General features: G+C 24.9%; 2 protein-coding genes across 2 annotated transcripts; one reads left to right on the top strand and one right to left on the bottom strand.

Moving 5' to 3' along the window:
* Positions 1–9403: 9403 nt before the first annotated feature.
* On the bottom strand, positions 9404–12181 carry LOC128957419 (protein PAT1 homolog 1-like). Its single transcript, XM_054303174.1, has 3 exons — positions 11987–12181; positions 9733–11925; positions 9404–9648 (listed from the first exon to the last, which is right to left on the bottom strand). The coding sequence occupies exons 1-3, from the start codon at positions 12005–12007 to the stop codon at positions 9574–9576; spliced, it is 2289 nt and encodes a 762-aa protein (XP_054159149.1). The 5' UTR covers positions 12008–12181; the 3' UTR covers positions 9404–9573.
* Positions 12182–13549: 1368 nt separating this feature from the next.
* LOC128957478 (mitochondrial glutamate carrier 1-like) lies at positions 13550–15682 on the top strand. Its single transcript, XM_054303244.1, has 9 exons — positions 13550–13812; positions 13888–13961; positions 14053–14113; positions 14178–14327; positions 14392–14453; positions 14534–14596; positions 14669–14883; positions 14957–15176; positions 15245–15682. Exons 1-9 carry the CDS (start codon positions 13796–13798, stop codon positions 15313–15315), a joined length of 933 nt encoding a protein of 310 aa, XP_054159219.1. The 5' UTR covers positions 13550–13795; the 3' UTR covers positions 15316–15682.
* The last annotated feature ends 2125 nt before the right edge of the window (positions 15683–17807 follow it).

Raw genomic sequence — 17807 nt, 5'->3', positions numbered from 1 at the left:
GCAAAAAAAATATAATTTATTGCATTTAATAAATAGTTATGTCATTATATTTAGAGATTAATTTTATTTTTGCACACATTATTGTCAATTCATCAAAATTGAAATCAAACTTCAATTTACAATATAATTATGTTATATTTTGTAATAAAATAAAAAGACTTTTATGATTACAATTATCTTAATTAATAATTTATTTATTGATTTATTAGAAATTAATTTTTATAAGTCATTCATCAGTTTTACTAATTTGTTCAGTTATTGTTGTTGATATGAAGCACTATAATTACATACAAAAATAACTATAAATTTATTGCTTAAAAATACATTGTCGATTAGTATAAATTCAAAAATTATATATATATATATATATTATATCAGGGTTAATTAAGGGGGTAGGGGGTAAGGCAAAAATACCCCCCTTAAGATCTAGATTTTGGTTTTTACCCCCCAGACTTTTTGACCAAATGGGAAAAATTGTTGCTTAAAAACGAGAAGAAATGACCCCCCCTAAAATTTCGGCGTCGAATTTTTTTTAAGTTTAAAAATTTTAATTAAAACTATTTTAGTATGTGTTTTTATGTTTTTAAAATTTATATGAATAATTATTGATTAAAAATAAATAAAAAAAATTTAAAAACGTTAAAACTCATCTAAAAATAACATAATTTTAATTAAAATATTAAACTAAAAAATTAAAATTACCTATTTGTTGAAAAGAGTAATCATATTACAATTTAAATATAAGTTTAAGATAGTTTAAGAAGTTAATAAAACAATAAATACTTATATTACAAGGTTTTTATTAATAATTTTTAAAATTTTAACTAAAAAATTTAAAATATTTTAAATTTTATAATTAGTATTCAGTCAGTATTTATATAAAAATAACATTTAAAAATAAAAATATATATCTATAAACTATAAACATTATAACTATAAGTATTATTTAAAAAATTAATTATTTAAAAAATTAATTATTTTAAAAGTTAAAAATTACTAAAATACTAAATCATTAATGCTTTTATCAACTATGTATTAAATACATTATTATTTTATTTTTTGTTAAAATTTAAGTTTTTGTTAATTTTTAAGTTTTTTTGTATTTTTGAAAATTCTACCTATTTTCCTGGGAATTTATACGGGAACTTATGGGATTTTATCGAATTTACATGGGAATATTCGGGAATTTAAGGGAATATTAGGGAATTTTCTCTTGACCCCCCCTTGATTTTGGATTTTTGAAAAAATTGCCGTTTAAAAATCTTACCCCACCCAATACCCCCCCCCCCCCCCCCAAGATTTTTCGAGAATTTTGTAAATTTCACCCGGTCTACCCCCCCTAAAATCCAAAACCTTGCTTAACCCTGATATATATATACTATACATGTATGTTGCTTCTATAATATATATATGTATTATAATTGCAACACTAATTAGTTTGTCAATACAAATGTTGTCAGTAATTATTGATATATAAAATGTCAATTAAAATTATATTAAAAATTTGTTTTTGATATTTAAGAGTTCAAAGGAATTGGAGCACCCGTTCAATTCAATTACATTATATTAAATACATTTACAGTAAATTTGATTATTTTTTGTTAATTACTACCTTATTATTAATTAAGTTATTTTTTTATAATACTGACAAATAAATAGGTCTCGTTTTATTAAATGAAAAATCTAAATATTTATTTTCTTAAATATTGATAAAAATACATTATATTCTGAAATTTTATATAACCTATATATTGTAAAAATTAGTAATATTTTGTTAATGCAAAACATTATTCTTTAGTTGTTTACTAAAATTATCAATAAAAATATTTATTAATTATTATTAAACATAATTATATATATATATATATAGATTTAAATGCAATAAACTAATCTTTCGTTTGTTTTTAATATATCTTTTTAATATTAAAAAACATTTCTTAAGGAAATCAATGAATCAGTTGTCTGAAAATGAATTAAATCTTATTTTTCACTTATCGTATATTTGTTTACTTTTTTATTTTTTCATAAGCACTTAAAAATTAATGAATTCTTTAATTTTGTAAAAAAATATATTATTTTTATTTGATGACCAAATCAATAGCCGACTATTTTTATATATTTTTATTCTTTTATTTTCTTTTAATAATAATAATTCAATTCTTAAGATAGAATTCAAAGTAAAATAAAATACATAAAAATAAAACTATTTTTAATGCAATTGACTGGACTCGCAATGTCTGACAATAAAGACTTATTTCAAATAATTTTTTATTTATTGATTTTATATATATATTCAGTGAACTTCTTTGTGTTTTTATTTTATTGTCATTTATATAACTTGAAATAAATGTCCAAAATTATATTTGATAGCAATACAGCTTTTTTGTTGATGAAAATGGCCATAACATAAATAGCATGATATGATTTAGTCATTGAAATCATTGATAACTTTTAGTTTCTGTTTTATCAATTTAGCTGAAATCAAATTACTTTAAACGCAAGAGTTATAAAGGGATGTCCTTTCAATGCCTACTATAAAGATATTGGCGTTCAATTGAATCACTACATTGTATATACTATTTGCATCACAACTATTATAAAACACTGAATCCTCTCTTGAATCTTATTATTAGATCATTGCTATATATATACATACAATATATTGATTATTAGTGTTTTTATAGTCATTTAAATGAGCACTTATTGACTAAAACGAAAGAGAAAAAGTAATGACAAGATTTCCATCAAATATGAATGAAACGGTTGTTGTGATTATTTAAGGCATTTAAATGTATGTGAAATCGCAAAAACATCGAGTTTTAAGAGAAAGTGCTATAAAAAGGAAATATAAGTAAAGCGTTGAGACATCGATTCATTTTAACTAATATTATGTTTGAATATCAAAGTACTATTTGTTGGACTAAAACAAAGCTTAACTGCAAGAGTAAAATATTTATATAATCTCTCTCTCTCTCTCTCTCTTTCTTTCTTTCTTTCTTTCTTTCTTTCTCTCTCTCTCTATATTTGTGTTGTATTTATTCAAGTAAAGAGTCATTCATTCATTTATTTGAGGTTCACTTGTATTCATTGAAATCGATTTGTTTTCACAAAACAATTGTTTCAAAAGCGCTAAATGTTGCGAATATAATCAGGAGTGCAATAAAAGTTAATTAGAAAAGGTTTACATGTTTAATGAGGAACCAGAGCCTGCCCTACCAGTCCCTACCTAACAATAACTGTTTATACAGTAATTTACAATATAAAGTATATATATTATGTATATTTTTGAATATCATTAGCGGAGACATACAATTGCGTTCACATAATTTGCACATTTCATTCAGTCAAACAAAAAATATATATAAATATATACTTATGCAATGAAAATACTTTTTTTGGATTTAATTCAATTTTCAATTCAATTTACAGTCACTGTATATTAAAGAATAGTTCAAAATAGAGAAAAATTGTGAGAATAACCTATGGTTGGGCTCTCTGTAGAAATTATAGTGTAAATTACTTTTTCAGCACTTTATAAATGCTTTCGACTTTATATTTGATAATTTATTTCAAGTTTAGATTTATGTCAACCAACTCTCAAATAATTGACTGACTCTATGGACTCTATTGAGACAATTGAGAGAACCTTAAGTGAATAATATTGAATAATAACGTAGTTTCAGGAAATCACAAAATTTATTTTTATTTACAGTTGTCAACAATTAAATTCAATTAACTTAGATTTCAAATCAAATACATATATCTATAATAGATATTAAAAATTTATGATTAGTACAAAACAATATTCAAAGATTTAATTCATTTGTTATATAATATGTATGAATTCTTTCTTTCTTTTTTTTTCTCTCTCTCTCTCTCTCTCTCTTTCTCTCTCTCTCTCTCTCTCTCTCTTTCTTTCTCTCAAATAGAGTTCATGGCATGAGTTCATTATTTGAATTACACAACAATTTATTCATACATTTTTAATAACATAATTATTATTGGCATCAAATGCAATGCATAATTCAATTATGACAAAAACAGTGTCATTATATGTATTAAAATCAATAAGTTTATACATTGTATATTGAATTGAGATTGAATTTGCTTTTTGATGCTCAACACAGTCAGCACACACACAGTATTGTGCGGTATATTACATAACATTGAGAGTCAATAGCAAAGGCCTTATAGTGTATAAGCAAAACACATCAATAAAGCATTAATATTGCAACTTATGATTTATGAGTTTCTATTATATTTAAGTGTTTTATATCATTAGTAGTTTTTTTTTTCTTATGAAACATACTATTTCAACCAAATGTTCATAATTTTTACATTTTGTTAGACTATTCATCCGGAAACATATGAATTGCATAAAAAATATATTGAGTTAAACTTTGCACTTAAAATATAACCAAAAGATCGTCTAATATAACTGTAATAAAGTAATGCACTTAAAGACTAATGCGCTTATTATTCATTAACTTTAATTAACGTCTACTATATTCACAAATATGTGTATTAGTGTGTATAACTAGGATTCCTGTTTAACAGAGATCCCTGAATCTCAATCATTGCATAGGAGAGGGAATATTAATTATGCAATAGAGAGATATAGAGATTTGACAATAAAAAGTAGAATCAATTCAAATTGTCTGCAAAACTTATGTTATACTAATTGAACAATAATAACAATGTACAAAAAAATCAGTGTTTAATAAATGAAAATTATTAACAAGTATTTCCAATATTATAAAATAAAAAGAAAATAAAGAATTCATTTAATTTTACAAAAAAAAAATATAACACTAGAGGGATATGTTATAAAAAAATACCAAATTTTTTATTCTACTTTTTATTGTTAATGTTACGTAAAATTATATATTATATTTAAAAAATACTAAAATACCTAAAATTGTGAATATAAAATAAGTGTCTCTTTAAAATATTATTTATGATGACACTATTGGACCAAATAATTATATTTAACTCATCATTTCATTTTTATAATTGATAATAAATAAGCATAAAATTCATATTATGTTTATATTGCATCTCAAAAATAGGTTGACAACAGTTTTTTTTAGTAAATAAACACATTTCATACTATAATTACAATTTTTATAGCATTGACAGACAGTATATTATTTTATAGTAAGAAAATATAAAATTCACAAAAATTGAAATATAAAATTGCATTATTTATTCAATAGGTATCTGACGTATAAATTATGTATTTTACAAACAATATAACAGTTACCATTATAACTAATACAAGTAAAAGCATCGACCATAGTGTTAGCACAAGTATGCTGTAGCACCTGGAGCTTACAGCTTATAATTCTTTGCCATTTTTCTCTATATGATTAACATATTACGTTATATGAATACATTTCTATGCAAATATTAATATATTTTAGTCCAGTTTTGTTATTATTAAAGTAATATTAAAACTAATTTTTAATACAGATATTAGATTTTATAGTATAATAAACTGCATATAAAAGTAAAACACTTTTAATGAATATAAATGCCATAAATAATGGCTATAAATACATTTCAATGCTAAATGATTATCTCTTTTGTAAAGTTTATCAATTATAGTGGCATTCACTCTATTTAATGTAATCTAATGCTATATTAATTGCTATTTTATTTTCATAAAAATGAGTTCACTATTAATTTCTTAATTTGTGTTTCTCTTTGATTTATTTAATATTTTATAAATCATTAAACATTGTAAGACCTATTTAAAATAAAATTTTAATTTTCTTTGGAAAAATTTAATAGCATTTTTGCGGTATTTCAAACTTATAGATAATGTCTCTCAAACTAATCAACTTATATAATATATAACAAACACTGACTTTTTATAACCTAATCTCTTATTCGTATAGTGTATATCCCTGCTCTCTCTCTCTCTCTCTCTCTCTCTCTCTCTCTCTCTCTCTCTCTCTCTCTCTCTCTCTCTCTCTCTCTCTTCTCTCTCTCTTCTCTCTCTTTCTCTCTCTTTCTCTCTCTCTCTCTCTCTCTCTCTCTCTCTCTCTCTCTCTCTCTCTCTCTCTCTCTCTCTCTCTCTCTCTCTCTCTCTCTCTCTTTATTTCTGTTTCTCAATCCAGTGATCTTTTCATACAATATTCAGTTATATTAACTTTTTTGGCGACACATATCTGAATAACTTTTTTCCAAATCATTGAAGCGAAATATAGGGATTTATGTGTTGGAGGCCTGGGATCAACTCGACTCTGATTGGTATCCGACGTATATATAACCTCATAAAGAGATGATATGGCGTGTGCTTACAGACAATAAGTTCTGTGTCTCTCTATATCTCATTCCCGATGGCATATGATTTGGCACTCATATGATATGATAGGGTATACCAGTTATGATGGACCACCACTTTCACACAAATCACGCAATTTTAAGTTTATATACAAAATTCATTGACAGAATTGTATATTTTGTTAGTGCTTTTTATATAATCTAATCACATATATTGTGTGTTTAGAGGAACTCAGTTATTATATTGATATACAATTGTATATATTTTTATATATTTGACAATTTAGACCAACATCTCGCAGATGTCATAAAAACGGTGTTACAAAAGGTTAAATTATTTTGAGATAATATATTTGGTTTCGTTAAACAATTTCATCAAATATTTTATATAACATTTCATTAGTATAACAAAAGTAAGAATAAAATTACAAATACTGAACATGTATTTCTAAATGTATTGTCTTTTACTTTATTATTATTTATTATCATTTTATTTTATTAAAATATATATAAACAAGATAAATACAATATTCTCTTTAAATATATTATATTATTTTGTTTTTATTTTATAATAGTAAACATAATCTAAAAGTAAATGTAATACTATTTAATGATATTTATAAACTACTATAATAGTAGATTTATAAAATGTGTTGAAATAAATTTTTTAGAAAAATCAAAATAATAGTAAATCCATTTACATAATATTTGCAATACAAAGAGTGTCGGGCAAAACAAATATATATTTTGGTTGTTATTATAAATGAAATTTTCAAAGATAAACATTGTGTAGAAATTTTCAATAAAATAAAAGTACTTTTATTAAGACCATTGTTTCGTCTATTATGAGTGAATTAGATTGGATTTACAGCAGTAGTGTTCACAATAGACTCAATGGACTCAATGGACTCAATGGTCTCAATGGATATCAAGAATGCTATATAAGTGCCATTAGTTTTAGCACTTCTTGTGCTGTTAGTTGTGATGTCTGTGTAGTTTAGATATTAAATCAGTTAGCATTCAATATATAGACTAAAATATCTTTTAGATTAGATTGAAAAAAGAGTGATTCACAAAGTTTGACACAAAATATTAAGGAATTATATTTGAGATCATATTTATGACTAAAAATATCAAACACGAGATCATATATGTTGTCCTTTCCCTCTCAATATCAGACAATCCATAAACAGTTGATACATAAGCATGAGTTGGCTTACGAATGAAAAAACAAAACATCAAATGAAAAATAAAAATACATTATTATATATTATATTAAAATATAATATTTAGTCAAACATTTTCAATTCAGTGTCCTCTTTGAATGATTCATACATATTATTGGTAATCTAATCGCCCCTTTAGGATATTTTATTAAATAACTAAGGATTAATGTATTATTATATCTATAATAATTTATAAATATATATATATATATTTATATATATACAAGACATACAATAAAAATTATTTGGGATATTTGGCAATAAAATATATAAAATATTATGACTTTTATCTACAGAATATAATTGTAACAAAACTAATAAAAATATTATAACATTTAGGTAAGTCTCAAAAAATCTCTTATATTTGTTGGGAAGTCGTGTGCGCTTTAGAAGTATTGTGTTATCCCTACATAATATAATATAATATAAAAATTCATATACAGTATAATAAAATTGTATAAAATAAGAGATTATATACCGTATACCGTTGGGAAATGTGGATAAACTTTTATTGACGAGTCACACAATTTGCAAATTTTATAATCAAAATGAGAGAAAGCACGGGTAGGCAATTAGTTGACGCCCTATACTATATTTTTAGCCATTGATTCAAAGTTTGTATTACAAACATTCAACTTATGTACTGTTGATAAACTAGTGTTATGTCATATTATTGGTGTATTGGTTTGTCATTCAACTAACACAATGCATACATGAAATCCATAATTAGCTGTTTCGTTAAAGCAATGAAAGTTGTATATCAAAAATATACCTCAATTAGTAATTTATATAAAATCACATAACATATACCTATATGTCAATGGCATATAATAATTGAAAGTTAAATAGTTTATATTTTGTTTTGTACTGTATGTGTGAATTATACTTTAATTACTCGTTATAAAAGATAATAATTTTGTTACTCGAGTTCCGGTCATTAGACAAACATATCTTATGTCAAGATTTGTGAACAGAAATTTCACAAATAACTATATAACCTGTTATTAATTTATATATACTATAATATATAAACAACAAAACATAATAATAAGTCATTATATGGACTAAAATGATAGGCAATAAATAGTGAGAGTAGAGAGAGAGAGAGAGAGAGAGAGAGAGAGAGAGAGAGAGAGAGAGAGAGAGAGAGAATTAATAGTAATGAGTATAATAAAAATATAGTATTATTAATAATAAACATAATAATACAAATTATAACAATAAAGAAGTATTAATAATAATATTAATAACATTTTTTGTTTATATAGACTCTTACTTTACACAATAAGACCGATAATTTGAAGCAAATATTTAGTGTATTTTTCTCAATAAACATATAAAACAACAGCAAAAATGAAGATAAAATTTCGTTTTCTTTAATCGCATCAATCATTTCAATCATATATTGGTCTTTGAAATTAAATTTTATTAATAAAAGAGAAGAAAGAAAATTGAATTCCAGTTTTATTTCTTGACTTATTAAATAAAAAACTTTTTATTAATAAATATTTTTTGTTAATAAATTTTCGTTTTTATTTGTTTTTTGATAGAAATAAACAACAAAATTAATTAAGTTTTATCATTTAAAATAAATACAATTTAACCACATGATTTTTAGTGATTTGAGTGTAGATAAAAAATAATAATAAAAACTTAAAAATATACATAAATAACTAATTTTAATTAAATTATAAAAATTTTAATTTAGCAAATTTCGATTTCATAATAACAATATTTGTGTCATTTTAGTGTCTGTATTAGTCAAATGTTTATTTATTTATTTCAATTGTTTGCAAAATCAAGTTTTTAGTTTTTAAAAATTTATAAGATTCCAAAAAAATATTAAAGACATTAATTAATATGTATATAAATTAACTTTAATTTCCTTGATTTAATATAATTTTAATTGTAACAAAAATATTTTTAATGAAATATTAAATCATAATTAACTTAACTGAATGGCAATTATATCTAAAAATAACGGCAGATGTAATCAAAACAATCAATCAATTTATGCTAATATTTAATTAGTTCATTGAAAGGATACTAAAATTTCCTATTAATTGTTGAATTGTCCGTTTAATTCCAGTTTTTCGTTATGTTTGTTAAGTGATTCCTCGATTAACTTTCCATACTATTTGTTAAAATGTTTAAAAAATTATGTAAAACATTACTAAAATATATATTTTTTTAAATACCGTAAAATTTCAATACTAACCTCAGATTGAGTTACAGATGAGTTGTTGTTAACATTAGATATAAGTTTAAGTATCACTTCATGATTAGTGACAGATGAGATACCATTCAATAAAAGCTGTACAAAATCGTGTCTATCTTTTGATTTAATTATGTATTGTTTATAATTGTTTGCACTAAATATGTCACACATTATTATGGCTTTATGGTAATCATCTGAGAAATAGCTCAACGATCTAAACAACAAAATCAAACCCTTTCTGATTTGCGCCACTTCTGCGTTAATCTTATCATTAGTAACATTAGTGAGTCCTTTAAACAATTTATCGCACAATTGTTTTCGTGTTTCTAAGTGTGGAATCCTTGCTTCGGGAGGCAGAGCACCAATACGTTTGTCTTCGTCATCAATGTTTATTAAGACGACATACAATCTTTCGATTTGAAGCAAAAGTTTTCTAAATCTTTGAACTTCACTCTTACTGACCATTGGTTTATCACTATTAGCATCACTCGAGTTATCAGTTTTATTAAACTTGCCATCTAATAGCTGTCGGGGCCGATTCACGTTAGACACCTGTATCTTTCCTAATGTACCCGCAAACTGCTCCGGCATATACTTGTCTTTCTCGGACTCAGGTGTTGGCTTTGGTCGTTCAGGAATCACTAATTTAGGTGTTGTCTTATCGTTTGCTGCTTTGGCAGCTATTTTACGTGATATATACGTAACATAATAGTAATCGTCAACATATGGATCCTTTAATTCTGTCTGCATTTGTTGTATTTTAATCAACCAATCCTTTTCTTGTTTAGTCATTAAACCAGAATAATCGTTAACGTCTTCAACGCTATCATTGTTTCGATAATTTTGTCGTTGCATGTGATGAATAAAGTGTTGTTGTTGTTGTTGTTGCAAATACCTAAGTTGTTGTTGATTTAAATGTTGAATTTGCAATGGATGTAACATTGGATGCATAATTGGAGGTCTTGGATATGGATATAATCGTTGATTATTAGGCATAAGTGCCGGCGGATACATTGGTCGTGTCATTGATGGATGTGTCGATGGCAGTAACGGCATCATTGGTGGTCTCATAAACATATTATTAGGTCTGTTTTGAACCATCATTTGAGGTCTGAATTGACTTAAAGACTTATTCGGTGTCTGATTATTCAATACAGTATTTGTTCGCACTTCAGGTGGTATTGGTTCAAGTTTTGACATATTTTGCTGCAATTTTGTTACTTTTGGTGGACTTTGTGGACCTGTTATTAACTGCCTTTCAATGTCAGATAATGTTTGAGCTTTCAATAATGGATCAATTGATTGAAGAGGTTGTTGTTCTTGAGAATCATTTAAGGCTAACCGAGCGGCCGCATGGATAGCATCAATGTCTATATTATTGTGATTAAGAGGCGCTTTTGGTTTGATATTCTCGATATCTTCAATACGTATTGCTTTATTTAAATCAATTGTTCCGTTAGATAGTATATTAGGTGAAGAATCATTAGTAAATGGTGACCAAATTGAATTGGACGTCAAGTGACTAACATTCAAGTTTTGCTTGACTGGTGGCACTTGTTTATGAATTGATTCATCTATTAATGTCTTTTCTAAATCTTCTAAATTAATTGATTTCTTAATAGTTGTCAATTGATGCAAATCATTGGTTTTTCTGATAATTAAATCATTTTCTACTTCTTCTAAAGTTCTCATATTTACGACACTAGTGGTACTCATAGTTGACTTAACTGTTGAGTCTAACTGAGAGGTACTCCAAATGGTAGACGTTTGCGGTGAAGCAGAATATTCTTCATATGAAAGAATAGCCGGCGGTGGCGGTGAGTGACTATATCGGTCAGTTGGTTCTGGCATTGGTTTAGCGCTCCGCGAAAATGTCATAATTGCCGGATCATCGAAGTCCTCATCTTCGAGACCTAAATTAGATATGCTTTTGGCCAGAATGTCATCACATGTCAGATGTAAGTCATCATTGATGGCGTAATCATTATATGAACTATTATTTACAAAAGTATTTTTATTCATAACTTGATTACTGTCTTCACAACTATCACTTGAGGTCATTGTAAGCATCTTTTGGTGTTCTCCTTCATCCCAATCGGTGGACATATCACCAAAAGTTTCGTCATTAAAGGCATCAAAATTATCGTCCAAATCGTCCATATCTTTGGTATAACCATTGTTTTCCATCGAAACCTTTCAGTCATCAATCAAAACAATTATTTCAAAAGTGGTCACAAATTGTGGTCAAACTAACCGAAAACATGTTTGTGTCCATTGTCTGTCTTGTCGTTTGTCTTATAAGTATATAATTTGTGGTTAAATATGTTTATCAATGGTATAGACAATAGAGTCATGTGTTTGTCTTGAAATCAATTATATAAACACTTAATTAATGTTTTTATTAATCAAATTATATATAAATTGAGTGTTTATTGTGAACGCCATTCACTCATTCAATAGTTTTTATAGTTATATATATATATATACTGTAATACATATAAAGTAATGATTAATACATCAATACATTAATACATTTATACAATATATGACTCTATTATTAAAATTTCAGACAAATGTGTTGACTTAATGACATAAATAACGTCTTATTACAAAACACTATAAATTTAGTTAATCTTTAATTTTGATTAATTTTGTTGTTGTTGTAAAACTACGACAATTACCATAAATTGATTAATATTTTAATAAAATTTAATTTCTTTGATATAATTATTGCAACAATTGAATGATTAACAAAATTTATTTATTAACAAACTTAACTATTATATTGTTTTAATAATTTTATAATTAAAAACTTAATTGTAGTCCTAAGTCATAACACTTTTTGGGAAAATGTTAATATTTAAATTAAGTTAATATTAATATAAATATTTAGGTATAACATTTTTTTTAAGCTAATTATGTAATACATTAATATATCTGTATATAATTTATATCACATTAATTGAACAATTTGTAAATTATTTCGACTTATCTTTTTGAGAAACTACAATAAATAAATAAATTAAGTATTTTTTGTAAATTATTGTTGTAATAATTATCTATTATTTATATTATTATAAAAATACTTTCTGTTTATTAAATGTAAAACTAATTAAATTCAATTAATTTATTTTTTTCTATATAAAGTATATATTGTAAACTCAAACAAACAAATAAATATTGAATTACTGAGTAAATTGAAATAAGATTAAATAAATCTAAAAAAATATCAATGCTTTTAATATAATTAGAGTATTTAAAAAAAAGTTATCTCTCAATAAATACTAAATTCAAGGTTTGGATAAATTAAGTTTTAATTGAATTTATATGAATGTTAAATGTGCTATGAATTTGACATCAAATCAGTGCTTAATATAGTAATCAATGGCAAGTTTGGTGTTTACTGTCTATACTTTATTGTTGTTTCTTTAAATACTTGTAAATCAATAGCCGACACATGGATTACGTATTGATTTACGTATTTAAAGTGTTATTGAATGTAAAGGCAATCAAATAAATTTATTGATGAAAACTGGTCTCACATGAGATGTCATACCATTGCTGTTGTTTTTATACATTTTCTATTTATTGGATATAAGTTACTGTTGTACTGTATATTACATATTAATATAAACAGTACAGTAGTGTACGAGTGTACCCCACATATAGTATTATTATTATTATACATAAATTTTATTATATTAGCGCAGTGTATATGACATATACTGTATAGTATCTTAAATTTATATTAATTTAATATGTAATGTAATAATTATAAAGTATTTTATAACAGTTTATGAGTTAAACACAATTTATTATCAAAATTGGTTTACAGTAGTGATAGTGAATCTCAATTAATTTCTCAGTTATTGTCACAATCTATTAATTTGATATATATTTTTATATCAATAACATCACTATATCTTATTTTTATAAATTAAAAAATATATGCATTGTATGATATTTTACTATTAAATTGTGATTATTTTATTGATGTAGTGATTTTAATTTATTTTATAAAAATTATTTATCTTTTAATTATCACAAAAAATATTCATCAAAAATGAAGACAGAATTTCCGTATGTATTGTTGAATAAAACTGATTGTCAAACATATGATATCAAATAATTTGAAACATTATATATTAATATAAGGTTATTACCGAAGATAGTCAACGGAGGCATTGCGGGTATTATAGGAGTGACATGTGTATTCCCGATAGACTTAGGTGATTGACCTATAGGTCAATGGTCATTAAATGCATGATTATTATCATTTGTATACAATTTTTAATTTATTATTTGTTATTAAAATTATAGTCAAAACACGTCTACAAAATCAACAGATTGGTCCAAATGGACAACTCATGTATCGATCAATGTATGACAAACTTCTTAAATAATAATAATATAATATTAATTAATTTGATTTTCTTTAACAACAGGATTGACTGTTTTTCAAAGACATTTCGTAGAGAAGGTCTGATAGGGATGTATAGGGGATCGGCGGTCAATATATTACTTATAACACCCGAAAAGGCCATCAAACTGGCGGCCAATGATTTTTTTCGCCATAAGCTCACTGATGATAACGGGTTCGAAATAGTTGTATATCTGTGTTATATCTTTGCTATTTATAATTAAATATATAATGACCAGAAAGTTGTCCCTTCCTCGAGAAATGTTGTCGGGAGGATCGGCCGGTTTATGTCAAATAATTGGTCTGTAATTTGTTAATAACAATCCATATCTTAATTATCAATGAGTAAATAAATAAATAATAATTAAAATTATGAATCAGTGACCACACCTATGGAACTGTTGAAAATTCAATTACAAGACGCCGGAAGAGTTTCTACTAAAGGTTTTTAAAATATAACAATATTAATGGATTATTATATTTAAAATCCTTTATTTATTGTAAATTAATCTTTAGGTGTTATTGAAGGAGGAGAAGCAATAATGGCTACTTCTGCGACAGCCATTGCACTTAAACTAATCAAAACTCGAGGAATCTTTGGTCTCTATAGAGGAACGGCTGCAACAATGCTGAGAGATGTGTCATTTTCAGTCATTTACTTCCCATTGTTTGCTAATCTTAACAAATTAGGACCAAAACGAAAGGATGGTTCAGGAGAATCAGTTTTTTGGGTATATAACATACTGTCCCGTATTTTTATACCATTTAATTGAACCGGTAATTGCTTTTATGATCCAATTGTAGGCCTCATTTCTTGCCGGTTGTTGTGCCGGTTCAGTGGCCGCCGTATCCGTTAATCCCTTTGATGTTATCAAAACTCGTCTTCAAGTGTTAAATAAAGCTAAAGGAGAGCAAACATATAACGGAATTATTGACGCTTTCATTAAGATTTCCAAACAAGAAGGATATAAAACATTTTTAAAGGGAGCCGTCTGTCGTGTTATGGTTATCGCACCACTCTTTGGTAATTATTGAATAATTTACTCATATTTTTTTAATTACTATTTTTTTATTTACCTGTAAATAATATAGGTATTGCTCAAACAGTCTACTATCTGGGAGTCGCGGAATTTTTGCTGGGAATCAAACAAACGGCACATTAATTGAATTAATTTATTCTTATCTGATTTATAGTTATATTTTTGATGAATATTTTTATTTTTAATTTATATATCGAAAGATCTTATTTTTAAAGTTATTATTTACAAGAAACTCAGTATTACTACAATTATTTAATGATATATTAGTGATTTTATTATTTTTGGGGCCATTTATTTATCATAAAATCTTATTATAAAATTAAATTAAATAATGACAATCATGTAAGACAATCATTGCAACAAACATTACCAAAACTAATATATATTGATATATCTATGTGTTGTTTATAACAAATTTTATTCAGACCTAAAAAATAAATAATAATATTGTTAAATATACTTTAAATTCAAAATAAGAGTAAAATAAAATTTATCGGTACTGTTAGAAACTTATTGTTATATAATATTTTGACATTTATAGTCTATTTTAACTATCTAAATTAGATAGCAAACAATAATTGTTATAATAAATGTTTGGGTAAATTATTAAAAATCAAATTATCAATAATAATAATTATATATTATTAATATCTATAAACTATAATACAAATATTTCAATGTGTACCGTAAATAAAATTTCAGTATATATTATAAAATATACAATAAAATTGTTTTGTAGAGTAAAATGATTCAAATATTTATTGTTGTCATGAATTTAGTATTCAAGTGTCAGGTATAGTGACGACTAAATTAAGTTATTTTTGTTTTATGTAAAAAATAATACCTAATTAATGTTAGTATTAAATTTATAACATTTGGTAAATTAATGTTAAAACATAACTAATTGAATGCATTGAAAGTTTCAATAAAAACAACACATATGCAGATCAGCTGATTGTGTATTGTATTGTAAATACAGTATGTTTTGTATAACACGTGCTTTCATTACTGTATATTAAATGATGTTTAATATGTTTAATGTTTTAATTAAATATATTAATTACAATACAAATAAATTAAAGTAATATATTTACCATTAAATGTGTAGTAATTGAATGACAAAATGAGTGATAATAACAATTACAGACAATATTTGCTGAAAAAATGTAATTTACAGCAAAGTTTGTCACAAATTAACGGTTTGAATGAAATTGATAAACAATTGTCACTGTTTTGGACACAAACTAATAATCAATTGGATGTAATAAATGCATTAAAAGTGATTGAATTGTTTCACAACAGGTCTATGATTGGCAGTCAATATGAGACCACTTTTGGTCAATTGATTCACCACTTGATTGCTTGTGTTTTGTTTAGTGAAGACACCAATACATCACTGCATAAGATGTGCTTAAAATTGTTGCGACAAAACCCTTATAAGACATATAACGATAAATTATTTGATATGTTTTATGATATGATGACCACCGATGACGATATGATTGCATTTGTTGATCATTACCAACAAAACATATCAAATATTAACTGTTTGTTCACACACTTTGTCTTTTCTCAAGAATTTCATTTTGAAGTTGTTTTCAATTATTTACTAAAAGTTTTTAGATATTTTAAACTTGAGTTTAACGACAAAATAAATGTCAAAAATATTTTGGAAATTAATATAAATAATGGGAACAACTTCTGTCATTTATATCACTTAAGTTTAAACACAATTTATCTAATATTACAAAAACTTAAGACAAATATTGATATAAAATTAGTCAATAAATATATGATAAATAATAATACAATGAATGCATTATTGAATGCTATTGAATGTCAAGTATTGGCCATAAAAGTCATACCAATTGGTTGTATAATTAGTGCATCTCTTATAACATCTTTAGTTTATTCCGTTAATTATAAATCATTTGATAAGTTTATGGATTATATCAATAATAGTCATACATTTGATGATAGATCACGTCTTGCATTGATCTCATCTTCTTTAATAACATATTCACCTTTGGATGTGATTTTAAGTAATAGTTTCAACAGTTTAGATGAAATTCAATGTTTGACAACAAATAAGGACTTAAAGGATCAACAATTTCTTATATTACAATCACATTTGTTTGTCAATTGGACTCATGTGGTGATCAAATTGTTAACTCACAAAGACATTGATATTCAACAAATTTTTCAAAAAGATAAAAATCGCTTTCAATGTATTGATTTAATGTGCGATCAGATGATTGAATTTGTCGACAATAACTTTAACTCAACATTGGATCAAATAAAACAAATTATCGAAAATATATTTTGCATAAAACAACTTTTATTAACCAAAGATGAACTCAATGATTATCTTAATCTTATTTATACTCAATTTAATTGCCATTCAAAGAACCCACTAAACAAGTATAAATTGCTTACATATATTTATCAATCAATTGGCGTAAAAGATTTTATTGTTATATTTGGTGATATAGTTTACGAGATTATTGAAGAGATGAAGCACTTGTTGATTGAAAGAAATGATGGCATTAATGATATTATTTTTTTTATGTCATCTGTTTTGTCACTTAATGACCGCAGGATTTCAGACAAATGGA

The sequence above is a fragment of the Oppia nitens genome, unplaced genomic scaffold (genome assembly GCF_028296485.1).
Source record: "Oppia nitens isolate AA-2021 unplaced genomic scaffold, nextdenovo-longstitch-racon4-pilon3 scaffold3_pilon_pilon_pilon, whole genome shotgun sequence".
Taxonomy (NCBI): domain Eukaryota; kingdom Metazoa; phylum Arthropoda; class Arachnida; order Sarcoptiformes; family Oppiidae; genus Oppia; species Oppia nitens.
Note: the sequence above shows the minus strand (reverse complement) of the source record. Positions and strands in the feature narration are given on the sequence as shown.